The sequence below is a fragment of the Penicillium samsonianum genome (genome assembly GCF_028829775.1).
Source record: "Penicillium samsonianum strain IBT 33392 chromosome Unknown utg000005l_segment0_segment0, whole genome shotgun sequence".
Lineage (NCBI taxonomy): Eukaryota > Fungi > Ascomycota > Eurotiomycetes > Eurotiales > Aspergillaceae > Penicillium > Penicillium samsonianum.
The window spans coordinates 669,375-687,211 of record NW_026643263.1 but is presented as its reverse complement, the minus strand read 5'-3'; the positions used below and the strand labels follow the sequence as shown (position 1 = coordinate 687,211).

The window sequence follows — 17,837 nt, the reverse complement described above, 5'->3', positions numbered from 1 at the left end:
CAACCCCATTTTTCTCCATGAATCCCCCACTACGGGCGACGAAGTGTGCCAGGCGAGACTTTGGTCGTATTGGTCAATACTGATCTATGTACTGCTTGTCCTTTTAAATTCACTTATGCATATCCATGTCGGTTTTCTCGATGTACAACGATGAGATATGAGCTATCACTTATTTAATTTTTTGGAAGGTATTCTATAATTGTAGAGTGTATATATACTCTATCAATTAACCAAAAGACATTTTATTGCGTATAGATTAGGTAAAAAAAAGCATTTTGTTATACTTTAAGGTCGATAAGTGGGATCGATTCCCGACGTAGGTGGTACAATTATTAACTTCATATGTACATAGTGAAGAGGGGAACGATCTAGGCAGAATGCTCTTTTGGCATACGGGTCGATTCAGCACTCGTAATTCAGTGTCATACTAACCGGGGTATACAAAGAGAACCGGGACGCCAGTCCAAGAAGTGCATTCAGAGAGGTGTAGGAGTGTGTATTGTCAATCTGTAACTATCTGCTACTTGTAAGCTCTGTACATCAATGCTTACATAACAAAACTGCAAAAGGAAAGGGAGGGCAGGCAAGGCTAGTACGTAGTGAGGGCCATGCCCCCCCTCCTCCCCCCCCCCTTCCCACACTACAATAGGTAGGTAGAGCTCACATCCGGGGCGCCAGGATCTATCAATTAATTAAAAGAAATTCTATTTCGTATAGATTAGGTAAAAAAAAGCATTTGATAATACTTTCAGGGTCAATAAGTGGGTTCGATTCCTAACGTAGGTGGTACAATTATATAACTACATAGGTACACCTGGGCATATACACCGGATTTTAGGCCCTGTGGGTTGGCCTTTCCTTTCCGCTTTAGTGCTCAACCCTTGCCGCTTTTTGCTCGAGTAAAACCGAGCGTGGACGCCTTGAGTCTTACATGAGTATTAAACTCCTAAGCATCTGAGTAGCTGCGGGTCCAATCTTCTAATGCTATTCACGGGCGCTAAGTATATCACGATATTATCAAAGCCCGACACAAATCCACAATGCTTATCTCCGCGGACAAAAAGAATCAACAAGATCGGGCTAGATTCGGACGTTGACCGAAGATCTGTTTTATCTTCTATGATTGCGTTGGCAACATCAACTATAAAGATTGGCATGTTTCCTTTTGCATTCAAGTAGTGTGAAATCATTGGTTACCCCTCACAAATTAAAAGATGGCGGTCGCTGAAAGTGGGACACTGTGCAACCCCCCACAAGATGAGGCGAAAAATGCCAACACTGTTGTCAGCAGGGATGTTGAGGAATTGACACACTCATATCGTCCAAGCAGATGGCAGAGTAATATCACCATCATCAGTTGTGTGAGTATGATATTGACAGACTCGAGCTTCACCTGCTAACTCGCCCAGTACATCGCCAACTTTAGCGATGGCTTTCAAAACACCCTCGCCAATCCGACAAATGTTATTTTCAAGCAGGTGCTTGGATCTGATGGGTTTCCTTCCGATATGAAGACTCGCATGAGCAACTCAGTCATCGTCGGAGCGATCCTTGGTGTTGTTGTTTTTGGATACACTTCTGATATGTTTTCACGACGCGCCGGATTGCTCTTCACGTCCTCCCTGGTCGCAATCGGTACCTTGATGGCGGCACTGGCTCTACAGGTGCATCTCTCGAGCAATATGCTGTGGTATTTTGTTGTAGTTCGTGGAATTGCTGGGTTTGGTGTTGGAGGTGAATACCCTCCTAGTGCCGCTGCTGGCATTGAAGAATCGGACTGGGTAAGCATTTAGCCGCTCCCTCAGTTGGATCTATTCTCATGAGTTTTAGATTATGCGCAAATACAGAGGACCAATGTTTGTGTCCTTTACGACTTTGATGGCCACACTCGCGGGTCCAATTTTGATGGTGATCTATTTAATCACACTCATTGCTACGGACAACAACCTTGTTATCGCCTTCCACGCCATTTACTCCATTGCCACTCTTCTCCCAGTGTCAATCATAGTTTTGAGACTGTTCATGGCGGACTCGTCTCTGTTCCACTACTCCAATTTCAAGCGGCAGCGGAAGTCGTGGCGCCTTTGCCTCCTTCTTGCACGGCGTTATTGGTGGAGGCTATTGACTACATCGCTGGCCTTCTTTTTGTATGATTTCATCAATTTCCCCAACAGTATCATGTCCAGCACGATCATCTCCTCTTTGGTTACAGATCACAATGTCCGGACGACAGCTATTTGGCAGGTCATTTTGGCGGTCTTGCCAGTTCCCGGTGTTGTGTTGGGGGCCTGGCTTACCAATGCGATCGGACGTCGCTGGACCGGAATTCTGGGCTTCGCTGGATATGTTGTTCTTGGTTTCGTTATCGGTGGCACATACTCGAAGCTTTCTCAAAACATTGCAGCCTTCGTTGTCCTGTATGGTCTGTTGCAAGCATTTGGTCATATGGGACCCGGTGCTACCATTGGACTTATATCTTCAGAGTCTTTCCCCACTGCCATGCGGTCCATGGGATATGGTGTCGCGACAGCCTTCGGTAGAACGGGTGCTGCTGTTGGCACTCGGTGCTTTACTCCCCTGCAGGACCGTGCTGGTAACAGCTCCACCTTTTACTTGGCTGGTGGCGTCGCTATCCTCGGCATGATGGTCTACTACTTGTTACCTGAAAGTAGAGATTTGGATTTGGAGAAAGAAGATAAGGAGCTCAATGAGTATCTTATGCAGCACGGATTTACGACTGATGTGAAAGAGCGCTTGTGAAGTTTTACTACGCATAGGAAATTTCGCTATATTTATAGAGCAACTAGATGTTTGAGTACCTTATTAAAACCATCCTAGCCATGGCCGGGATTGGGTAAAAGGCATAAGCCATGTATTTTCATATGTCATCAATTTTCAGAGGCCATATTAGCGAATAACTTTCCTAAGGGAGGGGCAATCAACAAAAATGATGGTCAATGTTATAAATTTTTAGTTGCTGGCACTAGCATCATGAAATAAATGGTTAATAAATGATCGATATATCACATGGCTAAATTGTCCTACCTCTACCTTTATTTTAGGCCGGAAAGTGAGCAGGACCCTAAGCCACCTGCGGCGGCACCCCGATCGGGAAAATTATATCCTCCTAAAGTCCGATACATACTGCTACATATGCAGGTAGAGCTCACACCCGGGAGTTCTTATGCAGTGCCTACGACATATCATTCCGCGTACAAAATGGTGGAAGCAGTTGTGGGCAGTTGGTATCAAGGAAATTGATTACGACAAGATCATGTCAAACCCGCAGGCCACCCGCTACGTGGTCAACTTCATGCACCGGACAGGTCTCCTCCAACAGTTCCAGCATGTCGCGCTCGAGGACGACGATGACGACGAACGAACAGGCCTTGCGGCCATGGATCTAGGTGGGGAAGACGATGGGTATTAGCCAATGACGATAAATGATGCTGTGAAACGAGAAACTCAGCCAGAGTCGACAAACAGGCCAATCAACTGGCCAGGACAACAACACCATCAATTGAAACTGAGGCAGGGGGAGGTTGTAGAGATGAAGATCGAGAGGGGAGTGAGAAGTGAGAAGTGAGGGATGGAAGATGGAGGGTGCACTCCATGGCAGTCATTATATGTTTGTTTCTTATGTATGGGTATGGGTTTGTGGGTTTACGGGTTACAGGAATGGGCTGATTCCATGCTCTTTCGATCAGCATCTGTATACTCCTGGGAGTGATCCCAACTCGGCGTTTGGCTTAGAGTTCTTGCTTCAGTTGGATGAAGCGCCTGCATAGTTATACGCAACTAGTTAGACTTCAACAGGTTAATTGAACTTTGATTGATTGATTGATTGATTGACTCACACCCGGGGCCCTGGTGCCCCGGCACATGAGTCCTCAAATATACAAGGGGGGGGTGAATACTACCCAGATTATCTTTTCCAGCAGTAATAGCCAATACGACGAAATTCCCAGGTCGCACACTTCGTCGCCCGCAGCGCTGGCTTGCTCCTTGATACCTAATGAGACCAGGGGCGCAACACCTGGGGCCGTGAACATACCTACGTAGGTAGCAAACCGGCAGGCTTGTTTAACTAACTATAACTTATTTATATCCAAGGGTATGTCGCCATCGATTGTAAAAATTCGCAATAACAAGTCTAGAAAATGGGTTCGCATTCGAAGATCCTCCCGCAATTGGCTTCGTCCAAGCTCTTCATCACTGAAGGCGGAATCGAGACAACTCTCATCTACAAAATGAATATCGATCTCCCGAGCTTCTCCACTCTTCCATTTCTCGGTCTGGAAGAGGGCAGAAAGATTATCTCCTCCATCTACCAAGGCTATATAAATATTGCCCTGGCCCACTCAACCGGTATCGTCCTCGAAACTCGAACTTGGCGCGGCTCTCCTTCATGGTCTTCCGAAATTGGCCTCTCCGTCCCACAGATCCTCGATCTGAACCGCACGGCAGTGAAGATCCTCCATGATCTCAGGAACAAGAATGAGACTCCATCCACTCCTATCGTCATCAGTGGGGCCATTGGAACTCTTCAAGATGCCTACAAGGCTTCCACTGACACGGCTTCCTTCTCTCAGGCACGGGAGTATTATGCCGCCCAAATTCACGCTTTCGCCGAAGAAGGTGTAGACATGTTATGTATCATGACCGTAACGAGTCTCGTTGAGGCCACCGCAGCAGTAAGTGTGGCGCGTGAGTATAACCTCCCAATTCACGTCTCGTTTAGCATCGAGACGGATGGACGGCTGCTAGGAGGAAGAACCCTTGGTGATGCGATTCGAGAAGTCGACCGTTTGACCGAGAATTATACAACGTATTTCGGGGTGAATTGTGCTCATCCACGTCATATTATGACAGCAGTACGGAGTGTCCCTGAGGATTTGAGGCCGAGGATCGGGTCGATTCGAGGCAATTCAAGTCTTAAGTGTCACGATGAGCTTGACGACTCGCTGGAGCTAGATCGGGGCGATATTTCGGTGTGGGTTCGAGAGTTCAATGGGCTTTTGAATATCTTGCCGGAACTGAAAGTGGTAGGGGGTTGCTGTGGCACGGATGATGAGCATATTGATACTCTTGCGAAATCTTGCAAGAGGAATTCATTCTTTTAGTTAGATATGTATCTGCGCACTTAGTCGTTGTATTTTTGTGTTTACATATCTTGTCAAATCTCGGGAACTTTATTGCGCATGATTCCTGCTTGTGGCTTCCTTAAATCAAGAATAAGTCGCTAGTAGATGACATCCCAGTAGCAATACCTTCGATTATCATTGTGGATTTGTCTTGGACACTCTTAACAGCTTCCAGCAAAATTGTAGACATCTCGCGAAAATCTCTGATCAACAAACTCGGGGCGATCGTAATGATTAGCGTGGGCCAACACACCTTACTATCGTGCACGCCCTACCATACACGCCTTACGCCTAGTATAACCGAATTTTGAGTCACAACCTTATAATGTAATTATATGAATAAGAACCGATGTTTGTAATGATCAGTACTCTCTACACTATCTCAAACATGACCTCATTTACTGCACCCCCTGCCACCCAGCCCATGGACGCATCGAAGCTGATTTACTCTTACACCACCGATCCGCGCGATGTACCCGACGAAGCGACCGCCGCCAAAAGCAACGACACCATTTGCACCCACCACATGATCATCGCGCGCTGGAAGAAAGATATCGGATGGTCTACCCTAGAGCTCAAACCCTCCTCCCGACAGTGTCCTGTTACTATGCATACGAGTGCTTCGAGGGCCTAAAGGCCTACAGCGGCGATGATGGTAAACTTCGACTCTTCCGCCCAGACCGCAACGGCGCGGGTCTGCAAATGTCCGCGGAGCGCATCTCCCTACCCCCTGCTCCGTCGGAGGAATTGAAGAAACTAATCCTCGCCCTACTACACGTCGACGCTGCGAAATGGTTCCCGAGACATCGCGCTGGAGACTTCCTCTATATACAACCCACAATCATCGGCTCGAACTTACAGCTCGGTGTGCAAGCGCCCACGGAAGCCTTGCTGTATATTATTGTTGGCGATATGCCGCGCTTGGATATGATGCAAGATGGGAAGCGCTTGACTAATAGTTGCCAAGATGAATCCATCTATGTATAGATGGCGGATTAATGGCCACACCATGGACTACATAAACATTGCTGCCTGGCGTGCAAAGAACTCGCAGGACTGACGCAGGATTGTATCTAGAAAGGTCGAAGAATTATTTGCTAAAGTCTTCGATTGTAAAGTTATTTTACAGCCGGCGAACACACCCAACAATCCATGCCATCGTGTTAACTAAGTATGCAATATCCCCGGGGCCCGGCATGATCATAGTGGCTCCTGGATAAAGTCTTTGTGTACGGCTTCATGAATGCCTCTCCGCCAAATCGTTGCCATCTTCGCATAGCCCACATCGTTTGGGTGTGTCCCATCTGCCAGATCACTGATCTGGGGCCCATCGGAGCCATGCATATCCACGATGATAACTTTTTTTCCTTCGACTGTTTTCGCTTTTGCTATTTTCCAAAATTGCTCGTTGACGCGTAGGACTCGTGATTCAATCTTTCCGTCCAAGTTTGGGAGTAGAGTAGAAAGGACGACTGTTGAGCCAGCAGACGCCGTCCAGAGGTATTCGAGCATGTCACTCATTCGCTTGCCGGCAGTCTCAATTTCAAAGTCCTGGACACAATCATTTGAGCCAACGTTGACGGTGAAGAGGTTTGGCAGAAGGCTAGGAACTGATCCTTTGGCTTTGTTGGTAACTTGTTCGATCCTGAATCCCCGCCAACCTTCATTGTCGTTGTTCTGCATCGAACCAGATTTGCGAGACCCGACCATGTCCACAATGTAGCCATCTGACACGAGAATCTCTTGAAGAATTCTCCTGTAGCCATTACCGTCAGTAGACTCGGAGCCGTAAGTGACAGAGCCGCCTAGCGGCATGACTCGCAAGCTCGGCTTGGCTCTATCTATCTGCAAAGATCCTATATGATGTATGAGCATAATAGAGACACCATGCGTAAAGGGTCGTATACCATGGTAACCTGCCCACTTCGTCTTGTTTTGGCTTATCCGTGGAAGAAGCTTAATCTGACTGGCTATAATTGGCTCAATCCCAGTGATCCCGTGCGTGAGACAGTAACTGTTTAGTTTTCTGCATAATCTGCGATTATGAAAATATGCCATAGTCGACGGTGAATGACATCTGAGTATGTCACTTAGCGCACTGAGGATACCAGGGAGTTGTTACACACACAGCAGCTTTTGTTAGCCGCACAGCAAATTATGTAATATCCGCATCACATAATCATTTTTACCCAAGATCGTTACCATACATTACCACAGCAACTGCATTACTTACTACTATAGCAACTACATTCTATCTACTACTACTATAAAGAACTCGCTCTCTGCCAGTTAATCTTCCTTCATTTCATATCTATTGTCCTTCATCCAATCATGGAGCCACCAACTGAGCAAGTCTTCGAGACTAAAGAGCAGCTACTTACTTCTATCCAACAGCATGCCCTTGCTTATGGCTATGCTATAACTACCGTCTCATCAAGTAGAGATAGAAATATCACTCTTGGTTGCGATAGAGGTGGTTACTATCACGATCAGATTAATGCCCCAGATAGGGCGAAGCGCCGGAAAACTAGTACAAAACGAATTGGCTGTCCTTTTCGTCTCTATGCGAAGAAGCTTAGGAATGATCAGTGGGAAATCCAGGTTAGAAACCCTATTCATAACCATGAAGCTGATGATAATATGATTGGTCATCCTATAGCACGACGTCGACAGTTTACCGAAGATCAAAACCAAACTATCCAGTATCTTTCTGATGTCGGATCAAAGCCACAGCAAATCCTTGGTGTAATGCGAAAAGATCCTAAGATCTTAATTAAACCAAGAGATATCTACAATATTCGAATAGAATTAAGACGAAAGAAACTCGGGAATTCTACACCGCTTGAATTTCTAAGAGAGACACTTCAAAATGATGGTTGGAGATATGCATTTAAGCAGGATACTGAAGGCCATATCCTTTTCTTTATATTTGCTCACCCTAAATCAATTATATATGCTAATCAATATAATAGGGTCTTTTTATTAGACTGCACCTATAAGACGAATCGATATAAGATGCCTCTTTTACATATTATTAGTCTCTCACCATCGAATTCATCCTATAGTATTGCTTTCTGCTTTATGCAAAATGAGTAGGAAGAAAGCTATAAATGGACTCTACAGACCTTTTTTTCATGGCTTGACCCCTTACCCTTCCCCCCGTCCTTTATACTGACAGAGACCTTGCTTTAGTAGGCGCAATAAAGTCTATTTGTCCAAAAAGCCCACATTTACTATATATTTGGCATATTAATAAGAATGTGCTTGCAAAGACAAAGCAATATTTCTCTTTAAATGAGGAATTTGAGGCCTTTATACAATCTTGGAAAGAGCTTATCAATTCATCTACTATAGTTGAATATAACGATCAACTAGCTAAGTTTGAGACTAAATTTAGTCTTACTCCGGCTGCTCTTCGATATATGAAACAAACTTGGCTAACCTATAAAGAGATGTTTATTAGGGCTTGGATAGGGCAATACCTTCATCTTGGTAATTGGGCAACCTCACGAGTGGAAGGCTCTCATGCAATTTTAAAAAAGCATATAGGGGCATCAACAGGTGATATACTCTTTGTTTTTGAACGAATTAATAATGCCTTAGAAGCTCAGCACTATACCCTTTCATCTGATCTTGCAGAAGATCAGATTAAAACGCCAAATTTCTGCTCCCACTTTCTCTATTCGAATATTGTAAAGAGAACATCACGATATTCACTTCGCCAGATCTATAAGCAAGCTTCTATAGCTAAGAGAGCTACTCCCGAAGCCCCTTTAGCTAACTGTACTAATATATTCACTAGGACAATAGGCCTTCCATGTGCCCACCGAATCGCTAGTTTAATATCAACATATCAGCCAATTCCACTAAGCGATATCCATCAATTTTGGAGGCTTGGCCTTAGTAATGAGTTATCGGAGTATCTGCCAATACTAGATCCTCTATTACCACTGCCACTAATAAGATTAAACCAAGACAACATATCAGATCGAAACAACAAGACATCAGACCAAAGGATCATAAAGAAGAAAGCGCCATCAAAGTGTTCAAATTGTGGAGAAATTGGCCATACAATTCGTTCCTGTAGGGTATAATAGATATGAAATGAAGGAAGATTAACTGGCAGAGAGCGAGTTCTTTATAGTAGTAGTAGATAGAATGTAGTTGCTATAGTAGTAAGTAATGCAGTTGCTGTGGTAATGTATGGTAACGATCTTGGGTAAAAATGATTATGTGATGCGGATATTACATAATTTGCTGTGCGGCTAACAAAAGCTGCTGTGTGTGTAACAACTCCCAGGATACCAGTGGTCATTACGTAAGCTCATTGATGCTGCTGGACTCATTCGGCGAAATCGACAACATGCCGAGTTACAAAAACAGGAAATAAGTAATTGGCTATTTTGACCGAATATGTAGCTGAGATGGTCTCGCGAAATGTAGGTAAGGTAAAAGAGGCAGAAAGGGGTTTCGTAGGATCATCTGACGTTTCCGGGGCTCTTGTTTGCCTTATAAGCCTTCGCTGTTGATAGATCTACAGATTTTCGATCCCTTGTTGCTCGTTTCCATACAAATTCACCCTTTTTTATGTCTATCATCCTGGCCTATATGCCCTAGCATTAGTCAACTATCTATCCGGCATTTCTCGTAGTCTAAGATTTACGAATGGAGAATTGAAACAATATTGAAAATAAAAATCTAATCATATACCAACTCATATCAGAAGACTATAGATATCGCAATGATAATAAAAGATCTATCTAGTACACAGAATCATCGAGTTCAAATAAAAGCCACGCTCAAAAAGTATCCACAAAACAACAAAAAAGAAAATCGTAAAAGAACATCAAAATCAAGCCTCAGTCTTAGCGCCAACACTCTCGTGGTGGGTAGCAGCCTCAGCCCTCTTCTCCCCAGCATCAATCTCAAGCTGCTCAGTGTAGTTCACGGAAGGAACCCAGCCAACCGAGTTCCAAGCGCGGGGAACCTTGGCATAGAGCTCATCAACCTGCTCAAGGGAAAGGCCCTTGGTCTCATAAATGCAGGTGTAAACAAACACACCACAAATAAAGCAGAATCCACCCCAGATGAAGAAAACCTTAGAGCCGAGATTGGCATTTCCAGCCCCGCTGTTCACCATGTACGGGGTGGCGTAGGCAATAGCCCAGTTAAGCAGCCAGTTGGTGGCAGTGGTGATGGAGAGACACTTGGCACGGGCCTTGAGGGGGAACAATTCACCCGTCACGACCCAGGCGACCGGACCCCAGGAACTGGCGAAGAAGAAGATGTAGATGCACACGAAGGCGATGAGGACCTTGTTCGACACCTCGGAGTTGATGGCTGTGCCCACGATCGCGACGATGAGTTGCGAGACGCACATTCCCACGGCACCGAACATGAGGAGAGGGCGACGACCCCATTTCTCAACCATGTAGAGACCGGGGAAGGTGGAGATGACGTTGATGATGTTGGTGATAAGGGTGATTGTGAAGGAGTTTTTGATTCCAGAGTTCTGGAAGAAGGTGGTGCCGTAGTAGACTGTGGATTTTGTTAGTTATGTGTGGAACGAGTGATGGAGTTGGGAGAATGGGAACATACAGATGAAGTTGACACCAGCGAGTTGCTGCAGACCCTGAACTGCGCAGCCGGTTGCGAGACGCTTTCCGAGGGATCCGCGGACGATCTCGAGGTAGGTAGCCTTTCCGAGACTCATTTCGTATTCGTGGTTGGCTTGGATGTCAGAGAGCTCAGCGACAAGGGCGGGGTCGTTCACGTCCATGCGGCGGAGGCGAGCGAGGGCCTTGGTGGCTTCTTCGTAGCGGTCTTGCTTGATCAGGAAACGAGGTGTTTCTGGGAGGATCAGCATGCCGACGACGAGGATGATGGCCCAGGCGAATTGGACAGCGACGGGGATACGGTAGGAGCCGGTGTCGTCGCGGTCCTTGGTGGAGTTGTTGACGATGGCGGCGAGAAGAAGACCGAGTGTGATGGCGAGTTGGTAGGCGCCGACGATTGTGCCACGAATCCATTTGGGCGCAGTCTCGGATTGGTAGAGGGGGATTGTTGCGGAGAGGAGACCAACGCCCAGACCGGCGAAGAAACGGCCGGCTACGAAGAGAGGAATGGAGGTTGAGATGGTTTGGAGGATGACTCCGAAGACGAAGACGACGGTCTCCATAACCATGCCCATCCGTCGACCGAATTTATCGGCGATAGGGGCGGCACCGAGGGCACCGAAGAAAGTGCCTGCCGAGAGCAGAGAGACAATCATTGATGATTGTCCGGATGTGACATCGGGGAGATTATCCTTCGGGTTGATGTAGCCGGTTGAGAACATCTCTCGCCACTTATGCATGGCGAGGATACCGCTGATAGTACCTGTGTCATATCTAGATGGCTGTTAGACCTGTCTTTGAGGATAGGAGTATAGCAGTTTGGAGTGGCACATACCCAAAGAGAACACCACCGAATGCAACAAACAATCCAATCAGGATAGCCGGGGCAGCAGAGCCCACGGCATCATCTGGCCTCTTCAAAGCGAAGCCCATTGTGAGTGTGATCAGAGAGAAGCAAGTTCAATCGAAGTAGGTATATAAGTTGTGTGAGTATGGAGAAGATCCGGTATAGAAGAGCAAAATAGGGCAGAAAGGTTGGAGAAAGTAGAGTGAATTGTATAAACAAAAAAGGAAAAGAAAAACCTGGAGGTCAATCCCCTCTATTTGTACTTCCCCAGTCCGTCGATTCTCAACCACATGGCCCGACCTTGGAAGCCCGGGGAAATTTGCAATCAACAAACACCGAAAACAGCGGGGTGGAACCAAAATTGGAAGGCGAAAGTCTGAGTCTCGTCCAATCCCAGAATAGCATTTTCCCCATTCCCACGGGTTGATGGATGTTTTGGGCCTGGGGATAGAGTTTAGACCGAAACTGGAGAATCTAATTCGGTTTAGTGGCTCAGCCCCCGGACTCCTACCGGACTGCTTATTGGCCCAACAAATATTGGCTCGACGCCGACCCGAGTTCCAAGGTTTGTTTTTTTTTCCAAGGTTTTTTGCCCTGAACCTTACGTTGCATTTGCTCTGCACTTGCCTTGCACAGTAAGATCGGCGAAACTGCACGTTGGGGATATGGAATGTACGGAGTACATAGTATTGCATTGCATTGTATGGATTTCGGCTATTCCGTTGTGTAAAAAATATGTCTTGGGAATATGGGACGGAAATAGCCCTTGCATACCACATGACAGACCGAAAACAGGGGGACCGGGTTGAGCCAATGCCGATCGGTATCGGCGTCCCGCATCGGGTGAAAGGCAACGGCCTTGGATTTACTTTTACATAATTTTGTAATTTTTACGGGATCTTAATTTGGTTTGGTCTTCTGTATAGTTGTAGAGTGGATTATATTAGATTGCACACTTACTTGAAATATGAGAAGGTCTTTTGAGATATTTCAAATTGTTCGAAAAATTTTCCCCCATCTTTTCCCCTCATCCCCAGACGCAAATTTCCCCAGACCTGTACGGAGTAGGGGCCCGAGATTTTCAGGACCAATAATCGAAGATGTTGATGATCTGATCACTGTTCACCGGAGCCAGATTGGGAAGAAAAAAGTATGAACAGATTAATTTCCCCGTTCCGAGGTTTCATTTTTCCAAAGTCATGCAAGTGCGAAAATTGCCGGGGAAAAATTAATTAAACGAATGGCTTGTCCCGTGCATTGCGCTATTTTTCCCGAGTCGCGGATTGGACAGACTACCCGAAGCTATCCCGACGTAGTAGTCACTCTTGGGGAATTATCGGAGACACCCGTGGCCTGTGGCTAGATCGGTGTTGGACTCGGATAATAAACACGTGTCGGCCAATGCCGGTGGTTTTGGCCGAAAAGTGGCGCAGCCGGGAACTAAGGTAGCGTTAGCTCTAGCCCATTCTACTTTTTTCTCTATTTTTTATGTATCACAAGGTTAGTGCTGGGAATAGAACACACGATCACACGATCACATCAGAAACTAGACTACGCCAATTCGGCACGTTCAGGCGAAATGCTTGTCTATTATGTTTATGCTCGCTGAAAAAGAAAAAAAAAGACTGGCCGGACTAGCTACCAGCGCCAGATCAGGATGAAATACACGGTCAGCACCACTAGCGCCACAAACTTGACGGAATGGTACAGATCCCGGACAATGAGGGACACCGTTGATCGGGAGCGGGTAGCCGAGGCGGGGCGCCATGCAGCCTTGTCCTTTGAGGCAACGGGTCCGAGATCATCGTCTGTACCCCGATAAGCTTCTTGCGGGGATTTAGTTCCGGGGTAGCGGATGGAGGCTGCCATGCCACTGCGGCTGGCTAAACCACCCGGTGAGAGAGTAGAGCTGGACGCACCGGAGGTGTGGTACTGGTGGTGTGGGAGAGAGCGGCGCTCGGAGAGGGGGAGAAGGGCGCCGGTTGGGGATGGTTCTGGGGTGTAGAGGACGCGGTAGATGGAACGAAGGAGGAGGATGCAGACGCTGAGGCCTAGGATGGTGAGGTAATAGAAGAAGATTCCCAACTGATCTGGGAGGAGACAGAGGTGGTTTTGGATAGTGGGTGGTGATCCGTCTTGGATGGTTTTGCCTGTCTTGGGGTCGATTGGATTCCACAGACTGGTGAGTACGAATCCTGGGTGGCGGACTCCCATCGCCCAGGAAATGCTTTTGACTGTTATTTCGTTGGGCGAGCCGTTGAATTCCCGATGGGACACTTCACAGTAGTCATGGTCGTCGCCGGAATACACCTGGACGACGTTGGGTCCTGCCTTGGAAACCAATTCGGTGGAAACGGTCTGCGTTAGGACATTCTGGTACTGATAGCCTCCGGCAATTCTCAGAGAGTTAGGCTCGTCCTCTGCCAATTCCTCGTCCAATGAAGAGGGCGGGTATCGTTCGCGGAGAGGACCACAGGGAGTGGCTGGCTTGCGGTAGAGAGGGACATGTGTGAGAATAATAGTGGGAAGGCCGACGCCTGTTGGCTGGGGCTTTTCATGGATGGCGGGTTCGACAGCGTCGACAACACGATAATCGAATATATTATGCCCCTCGGTTTTGTTTTGCAGCATTCGCAGCTCGTCCGTCTCCGCCTTGGCCTTGTGGATAGCCATCTTATCCAAGAAGTCATCTGCGTCTTTCCAGATCGGACGGAGAGTACGGTTTTCATCGCTAGCTGTCGGAGAGCTGCCCGTCAATGGGTCGGGCTGGTCCATCGCGCTCAGGGAGGGAGTGTCCACTGAAACAAAAGTATGATTCCCAATAACATCGACGCGGTTGGGGTTTCCAAAAAAGGACTCGAAGCGATCACGGACGGGTTCCTGGATGCCGTTACCGAACCCAAGATCATGATTGCCAGGTAGACTAGCAATCATTCTGCGCCCTCGTCCATCGACAGGTGGCTTCACTAATTTCTCCCACGGGTCCAGGAAAATTTTAATAAATCGCCCGTACTCCTTCTTCCAAAAGGAGTCTGCATACTTCTTCCACCGCGGTTCGGGGCTGCTACTTGTAGCCGTGGCCCATTCTCTGCCGCCATCGAAAAGGTCGCCAAGAAACAGCACTGAGTCCGGCTCGAGGTGATCTTGTATCAAGGAAAATGACCGTCGCATATATTGGTCAGTGTATTTGACCGTCAACGTCGACACAGGCCATGGTCGACCGGGGTAAGTGTGGGGATCAACAAGTTGGGGGTCGGCGATGAAGGCAATGTGGTGTGGCGTGGCATCTTGAGGCTAGAAACATCCAGCAGTTAGTACCGGCTAAGGCAAGTAAACCGAATCGCGACAGGTGTGCCACTGTCAACTTACCCATTCCTCCCAGCTGTCCCAAAGGCAGTTATTGATGCTGTCCTGAAATACCGTCCGTTCACCCCACCGAATTGAGAACATCCACAGCAAAATAATGGCATTGGGAATCGTAAAGATACGTTTGACAAGGTTGATAGCCGTTGTCTTAATACCCTTACTCTCCCGATTTCTACCAATTCCCCGGCTGACACTCCCGGGAAGCCATTGTTTTGCTGCTGGGGGGATGCAGTCCCACACGCGACTGACGAAATTTTGCGATCTCGGTGATTGATTTTGCTTGAAGGAGGGAAGGGAAGAAGCGCCCGTGTTGCGTGGGTAGGCGAATGTCATGTTTGGTTTAGCTTGACAGCAAGGCTAAATTAAGTGACAGGGTGGCTCGACCCCGGACAGGACGGGGCTGATGTTCAAGGAAATGAATGACTGGTCATGCTCTGGGCATACGACTGAAAAGAACCAAAAGGAATGAATGGTGAAGGATCAAAAAAGGAAAAGGTTCATGACATGGTGTTCGACTTGAAGACAGGGGGATTTGCGGGAACAGGCAATTGTTTTAAGCTTCGGGTCGAGATGTGTCGATCGCCAGACATGGGGCGGTCACGTGCTGGACCTTTAACAAGCATAATTGTTGACTACATAATTAATCTAGGTACATTTCCAAGGTTGATTCGCAAGTCTTAAATTAGAGATAGTAGAAGTACATAACAAATGCAGTGCAAAGGATACAGCGGCTCAGAGGAACTACGTCAGCAGATAGGATGACATTGCACGGCATGCTTTGCCATGCATTTCCCAAAAACCGGTTACCACTTCTAAGAAAACCAGACAATTAATATAGGGCATGAGTAGGGCAAGTCTCTGTGAATCTACCCGAACAAAGAGGTGAAGATAAAAGATAGGGTATCTGGATAGAAAAACACCGTAGGGGTGAGATGTTTGGGGGTCATGGTACCCAATGAGAAACGAAAGTGTGTGGAAAGTCACCACATGAGGGAATTAAGTTCACTTTTTGGGGCAACACTGGCCTCCTCTGGCGCAGTTTGTATCACACTCCAGAAGGCATGCTTGAGGGTCACCCTCCCGAACACTGGCAGCACGACTGGGAACGTGCTCATCGGTGTTAGAGGATGATCCTCGTCCATTGTCTTCGACATCACTTTCCGGTGCGAACTCGGGTTGGATAGTCGAGGAGTGAATACCGTAGGCATGGAGACAGCGTCTCACCTGTCTAGCCAGACGCATGTACCTCTCCGAGCCTTCGCCCTTGATCTCAGTGTCCACTTGAAGATGAATCGAAGCCACAATCTTGGTGTCGCTGAGTTGCCAAACGTGCAGGTGGTGTGAGCCAATGACACCGGGAAGGCCCTCAATGTCCTCCTTAATATGATCAATGCTCATACCGGGGGGCACGGCCTGAAGAAGAATACGCGAGGCGGCTTTGCACAACGGAATGGCGGATGCAAGAATGATCAATGTGATAACGAGGGAAATACCCGGGTCGACGTAAAAGCGCCATTTGTAGTCCGTCAACCAGATAATAAGCGCGGAAACGATCACACCAATGTTTCCGAGGGCGTCTCCCATAACATGGAGGAAGACACCACGCATGTTGAGGTCGTGACTGTGACCCTTCTTACTGTCCTTCGGCTTGGGTTGAGCATGGTTGTGAGATTTGTGGACATCTTCATCGCGGTGGTCATGGACCTTGACCGGAGCTCCCTCCTCATCGGTGTAGTTGGTGGCGCGATCGCGGTGACTCAGAAGACCTGAAGTCTCAGATGGGAGCTCATCCTCGTCATGGCCATTCTCCGAATCCCATGATTGTTCATTCCGGTATTGACTGGCCGCGATAATCCCTTGTCTCAGTCTCTCTGGAAGCACGGGAATATCTTCGGGGCTCACGAATCCGCGTCCTGCCGAAGTGCTGTATCTCCTTGGGCCGCGGGTCAGGGTGTCGCGCCGTTTTCGGGATGGCTCCGTGCTAGAGTGGGTGAGAGAGTTTTGAGGCAAGCTTGCGGGTTTGCCAAAACCAGCAGTAGCCCCCGCCGTGCTCTCACTCTCCTCGGCGATCGGTGTGTGATCGTGATCATGATCAACAGCCTCGATGTCATGATCATGGTCGTGCTCATCGTCATCGTGGCCGTGGTCATGGCCGCCGCCGGGTCCGTGTGAATGGTCATGGAATAGCGCCAATCCAATGATATTGGAAGCGAGGCCGAAGCAGCCAACAATGCATACAAATCGGGGGTTTTGCACTTCCTGGGGTTCAAACAATCGTTGAGTCGCCTCCAAGAAAATCGACATGCATAGAGCGACTAGGAACACGCCATTGACCAAGGCACCAAGTGTCTCCGCTCGTTGCCACTGCATAGAGAAATCTAATTGTCAGATCGTCCTTCGGGGCTGGTATTGACAATCAACTTACGCCATAGGTGTAAGTGTTGGAGGTGGTCTCCCGGTTTGCGACCTTCACGGCCCATAATCCGACGCACAAGGATAAGACATCGTTCAGCTATTCTGGTTAGTTTCAGCTGAAGAGCAAGATCGTAGATGGTGGCGTACCATGTGGAAGGAATCGGCGACAAGGGCAAGGGAGTGCACGGCATAACCTAAAAAAACCATTGTCAGAACTTGGTCGCGTGCGATCAAGGTGTCAAAATACGAACCAGTAATTAATTCGAGCAAGAAAAATGCTGTATCGATGACCAGCAGGATCAAGATCCTGTTCGTTTTGGACAGCCCCATGATGGTGGCTTGAGGTTTGCGGCGCGCTCAGTCAGAGCTCCACAGAATAAAAAGGGTAGGTTTCTAATCAGCCGTAGGATACAGGAAATCTGTAATGGAAATATGAGGGAGAAGGGAATG

At 47.6% G+C, this 17,837-nt stretch overlaps 7 protein-coding genes across 7 annotated transcripts; 3 read left to right on the top strand and 4 right to left on the bottom strand.

Moving 5' to 3' along the window:
* Nucleotides 1-1,214: 1,214 nt before the first annotated feature.
* On the top strand, nucleotides 1,215-2,760 carry N7471_009161 (uncharacterized protein; the record flags this gene model as incomplete). Its single annotated transcript, XM_057281880.1, has 3 exons — nucleotides 1,215-1,361; nucleotides 1,410-1,781; nucleotides 1,831-2,760. The coding sequence occupies 3 exons, from the start codon at nucleotides 1,215-1,217 to the stop codon at nucleotides 2,758-2,760; spliced, it is 1,449 nt and encodes a 482-aa protein (XP_057132763.1).
* Nucleotides 2,761-4,160: 1,400 nt separating this feature from the next.
* N7471_009160 (homocysteine S-methyltransferase family protein) lies at nucleotides 4,161-5,123 on the top strand (the record flags this gene model as incomplete). The annotated part of the gene is made up of 1 exon (XM_057281879.1): nucleotides 4,161-5,123. The coding sequence occupies one exon, from the start codon at nucleotides 4,161-4,163 to the stop codon at nucleotides 5,121-5,123; it is 963 nt and encodes a 320-aa protein (XP_057132762.1).
* Nucleotides 5,124-5,532: 409 nt separating this feature from the next.
* Nucleotides 5,533-6,131, top strand: N7471_009159 (Aminotransferase class IV; the record flags this gene model as incomplete). Its single annotated transcript, XM_057281878.1, is given in 2 exon segments — nucleotides 5,533-5,745; nucleotides 5,763-6,131. 2 exon segments carry the CDS (start codon nucleotides 5,533-5,535, stop codon nucleotides 6,129-6,131), a joined length of 582 nt encoding a protein of 193 aa, XP_057132761.1.
* Nucleotides 6,132-6,344: 213 nt separating this feature from the next.
* Nucleotides 6,345-6,959, bottom strand: N7471_009158 (SGNH/GDSL hydrolase family protein; the record flags this gene model as incomplete). The annotated part of the gene is made up of 1 exon (XM_057281877.1): nucleotides 6,345-6,959. One exon carries the CDS (start codon nucleotides 6,957-6,959, stop codon nucleotides 6,345-6,347), a length of 615 nt encoding a protein of 204 aa, XP_057132760.1.
* A 3,037-nt stretch (nucleotides 6,960-9,996) lies between these two features.
* N7471_009157 (sugar porter family MFS transporter) lies at nucleotides 9,997-11,692 on the bottom strand (the record flags this gene model as incomplete). The annotated part of the gene is made up of 3 exons (XM_057281876.1): nucleotides 9,997-10,682; nucleotides 10,743-11,533; nucleotides 11,595-11,692. The coding sequence occupies 3 exons, from the start codon at nucleotides 11,690-11,692 to the stop codon at nucleotides 9,997-9,999; spliced, it is 1,575 nt and encodes a 524-aa protein (XP_057132759.1).
* Nucleotides 11,693-13,244: 1,552 nt separating this feature from the next.
* Nucleotides 13,245-15,305, bottom strand: N7471_009156 (putative manganese ion homeostasis (Fr); the record flags this gene model as incomplete). The annotated part of the gene is made up of 2 exons (XM_057281875.1): nucleotides 13,245-14,900; nucleotides 14,976-15,305. 2 exons carry the CDS (start codon nucleotides 15,303-15,305, stop codon nucleotides 13,245-13,247), a joined length of 1,986 nt encoding a protein of 661 aa, XP_057132758.1.
* Nucleotides 15,306-15,974: 669 nt separating this feature from the next.
* N7471_009155 (cation diffusion facilitator family transporter) lies at nucleotides 15,975-17,717 on the bottom strand (the record flags this gene model as incomplete). The annotated part of the gene is made up of 4 exons (XM_057281874.1): nucleotides 15,975-17,336; nucleotides 17,398-17,484; nucleotides 17,535-17,581; nucleotides 17,639-17,717. The coding sequence occupies 4 exons, from the start codon at nucleotides 17,715-17,717 to the stop codon at nucleotides 15,975-15,977; spliced, it is 1,575 nt and encodes a 524-aa protein (XP_057132757.1).
* Nucleotides 17,718-17,837: the final 120 nt, after the last annotated feature.